We start from the raw sequence: 12,806 nt of genomic DNA, 5'->3' as shown, positions 1-12,806 counted from the left end.
GGTGAAACAGCCAGGTTAACACTCAGAACAGCAGGGAGGGAGAGGCACAGTCAGAGGGCCTGATGGGACATTCTTCCCTTGTGAAATGGCCTCTTGACTAACACCCAGCACTGGTCCCCATGCCCGCTTCTCTCGGATCTGCCTTACGGCAATCAAGAAATAGGGAATGATATGCAAAATAGCATTCTACAAATTAAAGACTCCTTTTGGTTAACACAAAGGTCCTTTTTATTAAAGAGTCAATCGTGTTCTCATTTTACTTCACTGAACCACAGCAGACAGAACGACTGTAAAGAGCCTCAAAAGCCTGGAATCCCATGTGAACCTGGGAGTGTGCTGTGAACGGGACATTTATAGAGAGAAGGAAAAACAACACAGAGAAGGGAGCTGTAAGAGGGTCACTTACTAGATTGCTCAGTACGGGGGACCCAAATTCACCCCTCAGCAAATTTATAAATTATTACAGAACACTGACCTCAGAGGTGCCCCCATTTCAGAATAAGCAAAACTTAGTATAAACAAAACTATATATAGCAATTTGCACAGTGCTCAACGGTACAAACGCTCACAACAAAGGTAGCAAGGATCCATTAGATTTCCATCAGGAAAACTTAAAATATCTAACATGTCTAAAGCTAGGAGCTACAATCCGCGGCAGAGTGAAAATTTTGGCCGCTGGGGCCCCTGGAGAGACAGTACAACCAGATTTCCAAGAAACATCATTTACTTCTCAATTCTGTAGTAAATGGTAAGTTAGTAAATGTTTGACCTTGACCTTGGCAAAGCAAGCTGAAATGCTGGTCACAAGACAGTAGAGCATGTGCATCTGTTTAACTCAAATCCGTGGTGGCAGCTGCACGGCCTGCTCGCACTCCCAGGGCTCAATTCCTGCGGAGACCTGCCTGCTTAGAACCCTCCTTTCTGCCTGGCCATGCCTGCCTGGGACACTGGACAGCCGAGCTGGTTCCCGCAAGTGTAACACAGGGCCAACTTGCAAGGTTCTCGGGGGCTGCATGGAAGAACGTCTCACAGTCGGGCACTAGGCCATCACTGCTAAAAGTCAGGCAGAGCTGCCATTTCCAGGCTCCCCCACATCAACCTGAGAACCTTCCCTATGGCTTGGGAGGAAAACAATTTCATTTTACCAATTTAAGTCACTAAAGAAGAATGGCATTAGGACAGGAAGAAAAGTGCCACAGAGCAGTTTATCTAAGAACACTTTTCAGAAGAGCTCAACTTACCCAGGTCCAGTGGGGACCAGCTTTTTAGGTGGAGAGTACCCAGGTAAGTCTGAGAATGCAGATTTCGTCATAGAAAATAACTCTGGTTCTCTTGTTTAAAAGGTCCATTCAGTGGTTAAATGAAAGTAGTTAAATGTAGTTCATAACATACACAGTGAATTTTGTGATAAGATGTGGGTGAAAATACACCAACACACCTACGACTCAGTATACCAGTACTGGAGCCCCACTAAAAAGATCCAGGTGGGGGCTTCCCTGGTGGCGCAATGGTTGAGAGTCCGCCTGCCGATGCAGGGGACACGGGTTCGTGCCCCGGTCCGGGAAGATCCCACATGCCGCGGAGCGGCTGGGCCTGTGAGCCATGGCCACTGATCCTGGGTGTCCGGAGCCTGTGCTCCGCAACGGGAGAGGCCACAACAGTGAGAGGCCCGCGTACCGCCAAAAAAGAAAAAAAAAGATCCAGGCGGGTACAGGTGATGGCACTAAACTGCATCCCTAGTAAAGCCCTGAGACTGGGTGAGACATGCACAAAGCGACATTTCTCATCTTCAGAACTTTACTCTCTACTGGACAGCCAAGGCTTTGAGCCACAGAGAGAATCTCCAGCAGCAGGAAGCAGGGTGATAAACTGGGACAAGCGTCCTTTCTCATAGGGATGGTCTGTGCTTCCTCTTCTGTCCAGGCTGCCAAGAAGCAGAGTCAAATCTGACGTTGTATCACAGTAACAAAATGTTCACACAAACATATTTGCTGAATTTTTTTTTGCAGTTTTGATTATTCTACATTGTTAACCTTAATTATAAAATAGATACACAGAGTCCTCGCTAAAGTTGCCTAAGATTATTTTCAGCCTGGGGCAGTGGGAGAAGAATCTTGGCTCAGCACTCTTCTGGGCCTCGGCTTCTTCCTCAATCAAATCAATCAATCAATCAATCAATCAAATTAAAGGCAGTATCTCAGATGCCCATATTCAACAATGGTTTTGAGGAGTAAACGAGGTAACGGAAGTGAGAAACTGTTCTGCAAACTCTCATGGTGACCGGGAGTGGACACGCCGTCCACGAGAACAGAACAGGATGCCCTACACAGCCAGCGGTGGTTCCTCCCCGTCCACATGAACCCTTCCACACAGCAGTGCAGCTTTATAAAGTCAAATGAAAGATTTCACACCAGCATTAAGGTTCAACTCACAGTCAATGGGGACTCATTATAGAAAAAGTGGGAAGCAAACTTTTGTCACAAATGAGGCATCGCTCTATCATACCAGGGGCCTCCGAGTACGTCCGTGGGCAATGATATCAAGAGCTGCTACAGTGAAGTCCATCTGGCAAGGCAGGGACCTAAAATCCTCACGTTCCCAGTGTGAACTAAAATTGTGTGTTTAATAATGGAAGAAGGAAAAGATGTGAGAGAAATAAATACCTTTGTTCCTCAGACCATCTTCAGGGAGGTCCGTGCATAGATGTTCTTTGCTTGCCTGCATCAGGAGGTCCTCCTGCGGTAAGAAAATCCAGCCGTCAGGGAGGATCCAGAGACACCCGAGCTCACCAATGCCAATGATTCTCTGAGAGTCTTCTTTCCAACTCCTGGAAATTTGCTAGCAGTCACAAGGACTGGGAACTGAAGCAAACCTCAAATTCAAATTAATATAATCAATAAAACTTCCACTTCTCTAGAATTTGAGCTTGAAAAGCCAAGTCTCCCAAGGTCTGGACAATAACAGAGGTTGAGAATGCTGGGCTGCAGATCCAAACAAAACCCTGTAAGTATCCTCCGAATCAAGAAACACACTGATGCAATGTGATCTTAATTAAGTGAAAATCTGAATGGAAACTATCAGGAAGTTGAATGTAACTCAGTCCCTAACCATTCTCAGCATCACATACTCATTTTTTTCTCAAACTTCCTGGAAGGGCTATTTTTCCTTTTCATCCCTGTTCACTGGAGGAGGGTATAAGGAGGAACACCATCAATGACAACCTACAGAGGGACTTCAGGAAAATGGGAAGGGGCAGCAGCAGCAGCGCATGTGTGGCATGGGGCCCCGTGAGGAAAGGGTCCGACCAGGCTGACCAGCTGGAGACACTGACAGACCAATGATGGCTGCTCACATCAAAGTTTCCTTCTGGGTCACCTTTTTCTCTGTCTGAAGATTTTTTTTTTCACATGGATTTAACTGGTAAGTAAAAGATTCTGACACAGCACTCACTTAAACTGACAGATGGTAAAATCACTGCTACAATGCTTGATAACTTTTACAGCACTTAAAAAAAAATCACTGCCCACATTCTCCACCAAAAAAAATCCCCCCCCCAAAACCCCAAAACAAAAACAACAACAAGGCTTCCCTGGTGGCACAGTGGTTGAGAGTCTGCCTGCCGATGCAGGGGACACGGGTTCGTGCCCCGGTCCGGGAAGATCCCACATGCCACGGAGCGGCTGGGCCCGTGAGCCATGGCTGCTGAGCCTGCGCGTCCGGAGCCTGTGCTCTGCAACGGGAGAGGCCACGGCAGTGAGAGGCCCGCATACCAAAAAAAAAAAAAAAAACACAACAACAAACAAGCAAAACCATTTCATTTCTAAGCAAAGTTCTGTGGTGGAAACAGAAGATCAAAGTGATGGCAAATACAGGAGGACACAGGAGGAATAAAGCATCATCACTGGAAGTGAGAGAAGAGGCCTGGCGTGGAGTGTCATGTACAAAGCTGGACTGTTCCTTCACTTTCTATTGCAACTTCAGCGTGGAATGCTTTTGCACAGCATGAACTTAAAACAACCATCTCCCACAGAACTTACGTGTTACCACGTTTGGCCAAAAGAGTATAAATTCTAGCGTGATGCCAGGTCCAATTTATTTGTAAATGGGGAGAAGAAAAGCTCTTACTTACTGTAGAAGGAATGATGGAATTAGAAAATCACCATTTGGCAACCATCACAGTGATAATTATCTCAAGAATCATCAATGGATGTTAAAACTAGTTGCTAAAAGTTTGAATGAGAAACAGAAATATTACATAGTTTCAAAATATCTCCCCACGAGATACTTAATAATTATGAAGGGGAAAATAGTACCTTCACAGTGGAGAAGCCTGGCAGACCCCACCTGAACCAGGTGATGGCAGTTCCCCTGCCCAGGAATGAGGCACCTCAATGCCAGGCGCTTGCTGAGAGGATGCACAGGAAGAACCACATCACTTCTGTGGGGTTCCTGCCCCCCAAATGCACAACCAGGATCTAATCATGAGGAAACATCAGACAAACCCAAACTGAGGAAAATTCTACAAAATAAATGGCCTGTACTCTTTCACGTGCCAAGGTCATGAGCTGAGAAAATGTTACAGATTAAATGAGACTAAACAAACATGACAACTGAATGCCACAAATGATCCTGGACTTTTCCTAGACCAAGAAAGCATTTTCTTTTCTTTTGCTACAAAAGACTTCAGTGGGACAATTGGCCAAATGTACTCTGATCAGTGTTAATTTCTTGATTTTGATTAGGGTACTGTGGTCACCTGACAGAATGCCTTTGTTTGCTAGGAAATACACAGTCAAGTATTTAGGCATCACGTCTGCAACTATACACTCAAATTATTCAGAAGGGAAAAAAAGCAAATGTGGTAAAATGTTAACATGTGAGGAATACACGTGAAGGGTAATGGGAATTCTTCACACTACTTTTGCAACTTTTCTGTAAGTCTCAAATTATTTCAAAATAAGAGGTTAAGAAAACATCATTATTTGTAGTTACCTTTGATCCTTTCTCCAAAATGATACTACCCTCCACACTTCCAGTTCTCAGACTGAATGTTAGATTAGATGCTATTTAGAGTACTTCTTCAGGTTAATACTTTATGGGAAAGGCCGGGTGCTGGAGCAAAAGCCAAGGGGTGAGGAGTCAGATGCAGCTCCGTTCCAGCCGCAGGACTCCCACCTGCTAGCTTTGCTGCACAGAGTGCATGCTTACACGTGGTTTTATAAATGGGGACCACAGACACCTTGCAAGATGCCCCGTCAGGACGGGTGCTCCATGAGCAGAAGCTCTCACCATCCAGTAGACCTTAGACCTTAGATCTCACTTTCCTGTGAGAAAAGCCAATAGGACTGTCACCAACAGAGCCCAGTGTCATCTGGAGTGACCACCCTAAGCTCTTCTGGGCCTAAAAGAGACTGCAGTGAGAGCTGACCTGCCAGCAGCATACAGGTCCCCTCAGATTCCCATGGACTCTGGTGAGCTCATATGATGAACCCTAAGGGCTCCGGCTCCTGGAGGGACTGCTGGGATTTTATTCTGGCCCCACCTGCTGCTCTAAGGAGGTGTCTTAGCTGGAGCCTGCACACACCCTGGTGGAGTGCCTACCTGAGTGCTTCAAGCCATCCCCACCCCCACCCCCCCCCACCCCCCGCCGTCTCCCTGCTTAGCCACGACTCCTAACAGTGAAAGGGAGCAGCAGAAGCCAGGAGTGACAGACTCCTCTCTCCCCCTGCCTTGCTGACTTCTCCTGAAAGGTTCTGAGTTATGAAAAACAAGTTTCCCCTCACAGAGGGCTGTGGACCCTACAAAGTTTTAAGTCTAGATATGATCAGGAATTGACAGGGTTGAAAAACAGTGTGAGGCTGAGTTCAGATGTGAGGGACCCCCAACCACCAGCACCACGGCAGTGGGTGATCTTCAGATCAGGTGGGAGCTCAACCAGCCTTGGGTCCCAAACGCAGATGAAGGAACAGCACAGACCACTTGCGAGCAATGGCCGTGTAGCGTAAGCATCCTGTGTGCAACTAACTCCCTCCATCCCCTCGAGCCAACCGACCATGTAAGAAACACTTGCAGAAATTTATCAGACACAATGTCCTTTTCCTACAATATTTTATCAGCTAAGTGTTCTAAGTTTCAGGATTCCTAGAGGTAAAGTCCTAAACACTTCTCTCTACCATCTAGATTTTACTAAATCTTGACATCTGATCGTTAATATCCTAACATTCCTTGCAAAATCTGTTTCCAAGATAAAAGTTCATGTGGATGCCTCTTGCAAAATCAAATGAGATAACTGCAGTAGTTTGTAGCATTATATAAACTATATAAAATACGAAATGCCACGTAATAGTGCAATTTGTCAAACTGACAGCAAATTCTCTGCCTCAGCCTGGCACAGCCAACATGTCATCCTCTTGCCCACTGCTTGGAATCAAAACCAACTTAAAATACTTCTCCAAAGTTTAGGCAGATTTTAGGAGGGTCTTGAAAACCATTCTTACTGTTCGTCTATAATCTTATTTCCCATTAAAAGCTGACTGTGGGGCTTCCCTGGTGGCGCAGTGGTTGAGAATCTGCCTGCCAATGCAGGGGACACGGGTTTGAGCCCTGGTCTGGGAAGATCCCACATGCCGTGGAGCAACTAGGCCCGTGAGCCACAACTACTGAGCTTGTGCGTCTGGAGCTTGTGCTCCGCAACAAGAGAGGCCGCGACAGTGAGAGGCCCGCACACCGCGATGAAGAGTGGCCCCCGCTCGCCGCAACTAGAGAAAGCCCTCGCACAGAAACGAAGACCCAATACAGCCAAAAATAAATAAATAAAATAAAATAAAATAATAATAATTAAAAAAAAGCTGGCTGTTTATCCTGGAAAAGACGCAATACTGATTCATTCCTATGAGGCTAGTATTGAGCCAGAAAAAAAAAACCCACAAATATCTTTAGGAGGGAAATGAACATGCACCAGGTCCTTCAGCTTTTATAAGCAGGGTAGTTATAAGCTCCTCAGGGCCTGAGGTACACCTGAGCCATGAGCCCTGGTTGTAAGCAGATCTCGCTGACCGCCTCCAAGACTGAGCTTCCTAAGCTGGAGCAGTGGTGGTCCCAGCTTCAGGTGGGACTGCCGACACACTGAACACACAATAGGGCCCCAACACAGAGCAAATGAGATACCTCCTATTTCCTGGCACTTGTGGGAACAGCAGTGATCATGTTCACAGTGAAGAACACTGAAAATAAACAAGATGTTGGATCTCTAGATGGACCTTTCAGTTTCTTACGCTTGCACATCTAGGAAGGAAGAGCTGTAGGACAGTAACTTTAAATCTTTACTGAGCCTAAAAAGGAATTTTCCTCCATGTATCTCAATTCAGAGAAACTTTAAATGAGGCACCAATCACGTTAGCTGGGTAAGGCATTTAGTAACAGTCCACCACAAGGATTTATCTAAGAGAACTGCTAAACTAATGAGGAGAAAGTTCCACCTTAAGTCCCAGCAGTATGTGAATGGTGCTTTGGGCACTTGTTTGTCACACACTTTTAACAATATGAGCTGAGAACCACGGCAAACCATCACTGTGGGGACCATGGTACCCTGGCAGACCGGGAGAACACCTTATGGCCACCAACTGTACTACTGAGAGTGTGAAGTTCAGATTTTTTCACCTTTAAATCACTGAAAATGAGTTATTTCCAACAAGATTTCCTTTTAAGCAAACAGCAAGCTGCTTCACACTATTGCAAATTTCCCTTAGGATCAGAGACGCTTAGGGTGATGAGGAAGGAAGCTTAATGGGCATTTAGCATAACAGCCTTTCCCTTAAGTAAAGTCACATAAATTGCACAAGATTGGGTCTTTTCTGAACATGCCATTAAATAAGAAGTTTCTCCAATAGCATAACATGCCTTGGGTGATCAACAGCCATTGTGCTTCCTGACTTGATGTCTCCTGTCCATATGCTTTCAAATATCTGTCAAAAGATGCATACTGAGTCTTCATATGTTTCCACTAACAGACAATTCAGAACTTTTTCTGTGTCTGTGTTGAGCATGAATGATGTATCTTGAAGCCAAAGCTTTTACAACACGTTCACCCCGGCAGATCTACCCCTGTGTACAGCTTACATCTAAGCACCAAGAAAAACAAACAAAGCATGGTATAAAGAGTTTTCACAGATACAAGGATGTAACGTTCAGCACAGGGAATGTAACCAATATTTTGTAATAACCTTAAATGAAGTATAACCTATAAAAATGTCAAAAATCACTACATTGGGCAATTCCCTGATGACCTAGTGGTTAGATTCCAGGCTTTTGCTGCCATGGCCTGGGTTCAATCCCTGGTCAGGGAACTGAGATTCCACAAACTGCGCACCCAAGAAAACAAAAACGAAATCACTACGTTGTACACCAGAAACTAATATAACGTTGTAAACCAACTATACTTCAGTTAAAAAAAAGAAAAAGAAAGTTGGTTGTTCAAATCAGGAAAAAAAAAGTTTTCAATGTCAAATCACCTGTGTGGTATGTCGCATACCCGTCTTTCCACTTTATTCTTAAATAAGACCAGTCTTTTCCGTATCCTGGTCCGTAACCTCTGTGTGCACCGTAGTTCTTGACCTTCCTCCTGTGAGTGCAGAGGTCCCAGCTGAACGGTTCTTTCACCACTCAGCGTGGCTCCTGCAGCTGTCCCTTCCACGCATCTGTTCCCAGACTCTTTCCCCTTCTTGTTTTTGCCTTTCTTCTCCCCTCCCGATAACAGAATATCCCAGATCAAAGGACAAAAGTACCAGTTACAGGTCCTTATAACTTTTTGACACAATCGTAAGGCAGGAAAGAATGATTTTTTTGCTGGTTTAACTTTTCATGATTGAAATATTTCATGGCTGGAATATTTATTTTAACTTTTTTAAGTGGATCTTTATTTTTATTAAATTTTTTAAAAAATATTTTGGCTGCACCACACAGCATGCAGGATCTTAGTTCCCCAACCAGGGATTGAACCCTTGCCCCCTGCAGTGGAAGCGCAGAGTCTTAACCACTGGATCATCAGGGAAGCCCCACGGGGATCTTTAAAGAAAATGTCAAGTACAGTCACAAAAGGACAAAGACTGTATGATTGCACTTGTATGAGGTCCCTAGAGCAGACAAATTCATAGAAAGGTGGCGAACGGGGGTTACCAGGGGCTGGGGGAGAGCATATGGGGAGTTATTGTTTAATGGGGACAGAGTTCCAATTTGGGAATATAAAAAGAGTTCTGGAGATGGATGGTGGTGATGGTTACACAACAATGTGAATGTACTTAATGTCACTGAAGCGTTACAAATAATAAAAATGGTAAATGTTATATGTATTTTACCACAGTAAAAAAAGCCAAAAAAAAAAGTTAAGACCAACATTTAAAAATAAGTTGCTTCATAAAATAACATGTACTTTGTTTTTCTTTTACAACAACAACCAAAAAAAAAACAGAAAAACAAAAACACAACTAATAATGACCTTGAGAGGTTAAATGAGTGAATGAAATGAATATTTAACAAAAACAGTTTAGGCTTCATCAGGGCCCAAGGTACAAAAAAGCGTAAACTTCTAACTCTAAATATTGGTGCTGTTCTTCTCCATGAACTGGGAAATTCACCAAGCAGACTTAACTTCATTAAATTCATTTAATTCATGCAATCCACGCCGGAAAGTATAGGTGGCCGTCCTTCACAACCACAGCAAGTTCTTATTCCTGGAGCCGAGCTCTGTTGAAGTCAGTACCCTTCCGCCTTGACTGATTTTGGTTCAGAGGGAACAGAGAAGAGTGGGTTAAGTGATAACCTCTGAGTACTTTTCCCCAAACTGGAGCCAGTGCACGATTGTGGGCCTCTTTGTTGGTTTGAGACGAACAACAGCTGAAGGAAAAAGCTTTGTGGAATGCTGCTAAAGGCAAATCAACTATTAGAACAAAATCACAGAATGTCAGCATGGAAAAGAACACCTCTGAGGTTGCTTGTCTGAGTTAGAATCCCCTTTGCTATATTCCTGACAAACAGTCACTGAGCCTCTTCATAAATAGGACTTCCCCGAGTAACCTAAGCCATGTCTAGACTGGTCTAGCTGTTAAAAAGCACCTCTCATACTGAGTTAAATTCTGTCTCCCTCTATCAAGAAGAGGTTTTTGTTTTGTTTTTTAATTGTTATAATATTTTTAAAGTTTTTAAACATTTGATTTAGAAATATCTTTTACATACACCAAAAACTTGCAAATATTGATCAAAAAAATTTCTTGTATAGTCTTCATCCAGCTTTCCCTAATGTTAACATCTTAAATAACCACAGTATAGTTATTAACACTAATAAAATACTAACTAGTCTTAAGACCTTATTCAAATCTTGTTAATGGCTCCATAACACCCTTTTTCGGGACCAGGATCCAATCCAGGCTCCCAGAATGCATTTAGTCATCATGCCTCCTCAGTCTCCTTTCAACTGAGAGGGTTCCATACGTATTCATCTTTCATAACTTTTGGAAAGAAAGTCCCTTGGTTTGGGTTTCTCAGATGTTTCCTCATGATTAGATCCTGGTTGTGCATCTGGGGGGCAGGAACCCCACAGAAGTGACATGGTTCTTCTCTGGCTCATCCCTCCTGTGTGTACACATGTGTGTGTTTTATACAAATGAGCATACACTTGTACACTTGCTTATTTCCCCTTCTTTCATGCATGAAAGGGAGGATACTGTAGAAAGTCCTTCACAGTTTGCTCTTTTCACTTAGTATATCCTCCTTTGCAGAAGAGTTAACAGCAGCAGGCCTAACTGTTATTCTAAGAAAGGCATGCTTACAAGGGTAGCCTTGGCTAGCATCTGGGAACTTAGATTGCAGGAGAGTCTCCACTATTTCCTAAATGATCAGAGTGGCTCATGACACCTATACAACAATGTGATTCATAGGGAACCCCTGCTTTCCTCCTGTGACGTGTGGGATTTTGGTATGTGCCAGCCAGAGGATGCCCATGTGACCAGCCTGAACTCTAACAAGCTTCCATGGTAGACATTTCACGTGTATGAGCAGAATTTGTTCCCAGAGGAAGTGAAGTGTGTGTGACTACACTCGGAGAGGAGTCCTGGGAGCCTGTGCGTGATTTCCTCTAGACATTGCCCCCATGCCCCTCTTCCCTTTGCTGATTGTTTTATGTCCTTACACTGTAATTAATCTTAGCTGTGAATATGACCATGTGCAGTGTCCTGTGAATTCCAGAGAATCACCAAACACAGAAGCGGTCTAGGGGACACCTGTACCTGTGCATGGAGATCTTCATTCTTTATTACAGTTGCACAGGGCTCCAGGGAAGGATGTTTATATACCATAGTTTATTCAACCTGTCTCCTATATGTGGGCATTTAGGTTGCTTCCAACATTTTGCAATAATAAACTACGCTTCAAACAATACCCTTGTGTATACATATTTTTATGCTGTGGGAGGTGTATCTTCAGGGTAGATACTCTCTAGAAATGAGAGTTCTGGGTCAACAGGTCAGGGCATAGTTTTGTTAAGTGTAGCCCAATTCCTCTTCTGCAAGGTTGTATCAGTATGCGTTCCCACCAGCCATGTGTGAGAACAGCCCTTTTCCTCACAGCCTTGCCGACCAGGTGTGTTGTCCTAATTCTTCATGTTCACCAATCTGATAGGTTTCATAAAAGTAGTATCATGGGTTGTTTAAATTTGCATCTCTAATTATGAGTGAGGTTGGCCATCTTCATGTGTTTAAACACAATACACACACACAAACACACATGCACGCAGTGACTTATCTACTCAAGTGTCTCCTCCATTTTTCTATTGGGTTTTTTCATTCCCCAATTTAAGAGGTCTTTATACATTAGAGATATAAGCCCATTATCCATGATATACGTTGCAAATATGTCCTACCAATGTGTCAGTTGTCTTTTGACTATGTTTGTGGTGTTTTTGCCATCTAGCAAGAGTTAACCTGGGGTCCAAAGATGTCTGGAGTCTGCAGACCTGCCGGGATGGCATGTCTGCTTTTCTGAGAGGCCTGCAGCATTCATCCAGATTTCCAATGGTGCTGTGACCTAAGAATGTCAGGAGCTGCCACCGTCCCACCCGTCTTCCCCTGAGCTTAACTGTGCCCAACAGAACTGCTCTGCTCAACCCTCCAAAGTTGCAAAGGCTTCTCTCATTCCTCCTGATTTTTCAGGAAGACCCAGCAACTCGGCTTCCAATGGGGTATTTTCACGTTGTGTCCTTAGTGTGAATTCTTATCCATGAATACATTCCTCCCACATGACCCCAGGCTCAATGTGAAAAGGAAGGGACAGGCTCTGCTTTGGCCAGGAACCCCAACACTGACTCATTCCTTGCTTGCCCTCTGCTCCCCACCCCATCCTCCCTGTATCTTGAGCTCATCTGAATGCTGGGGCGGGTAGGGGAGAGAGAACCATGAGGATGATACTCTAGGTACAGGCGAACCAGCACACAAGCACACAACCACCACCTCTGTCCAGGCAACACATTTTGTTAATGTATATTAAGAGCAAACTGGCTTTTCTTGGCAGCTACAGAGTCAATTCTAATTAACCAGTTAAAACGTGTAGGGCTTCTGTTTTTCACTTCTGTTTTCCACTTGTGTGTAGTTCCCTTTATGAAAACCAAGTACAAAATCTTGCATTTATATCTATTAAATTTCATTTTGCTTTACACAATTCAAAATAGAATTTACCTCTGGTGGAGTTAAAAGGGAGAAAGGGAATGGTTTAGAAAAGGAATAGGGAGACAGTAATCTTCTAGTTCTCGAGTTGGGTGG

The 12,806-nt window shown here is 44.0% G+C and overlaps 1 protein-coding gene across 11 annotated transcripts in view; it reads right to left on the bottom strand.

Moving 5' to 3' along the window:
• Positions 1-12,806, bottom strand: part of PRR14L (proline rich 14 like) — a 56,933-nt gene that overhangs the window by 34,809 nt on the left and 9,318 nt on the right. For 9 of the 11 annotated variants that reach the window (XR_003436647.1, XR_003436646.1, XR_003436644.1 and 6 more), the window contains one exon: positions 2,664-2,736. The exons of 1 other annotated variant lie outside the window; for it this stretch is intronic. Coding sequence is in view for 5 of the 10 variants with exons in the window: in XM_027124193.1 (XP_026979994.1) it covers positions 2,664-2,736 (73 nt within the window). In the remaining 5 variants the exon portion in view is untranslated. Of the gene's footprint in view, positions 1-2,663; positions 2,737-12,806 lie in introns of those variants that run through there. One more of the 11 variants, XM_027124201.1, reaches the window with a different exon arrangement.

Source organism: Aethalodelphis obliquidens, unplaced genomic scaffold (assembly GCF_003676395.1).
Source record: "Aethalodelphis obliquidens isolate GAN/ISIS:26980383/991018 unplaced genomic scaffold, ASM367639v1 scaffold28, whole genome shotgun sequence".
In the NCBI taxonomy this organism is placed as follows: Eukaryota; Metazoa; Chordata; class Mammalia; order Artiodactyla; family Delphinidae; genus Aethalodelphis; species Aethalodelphis obliquidens.
This window is presented reverse-complemented; position numbering and strand designations above follow the sequence as displayed.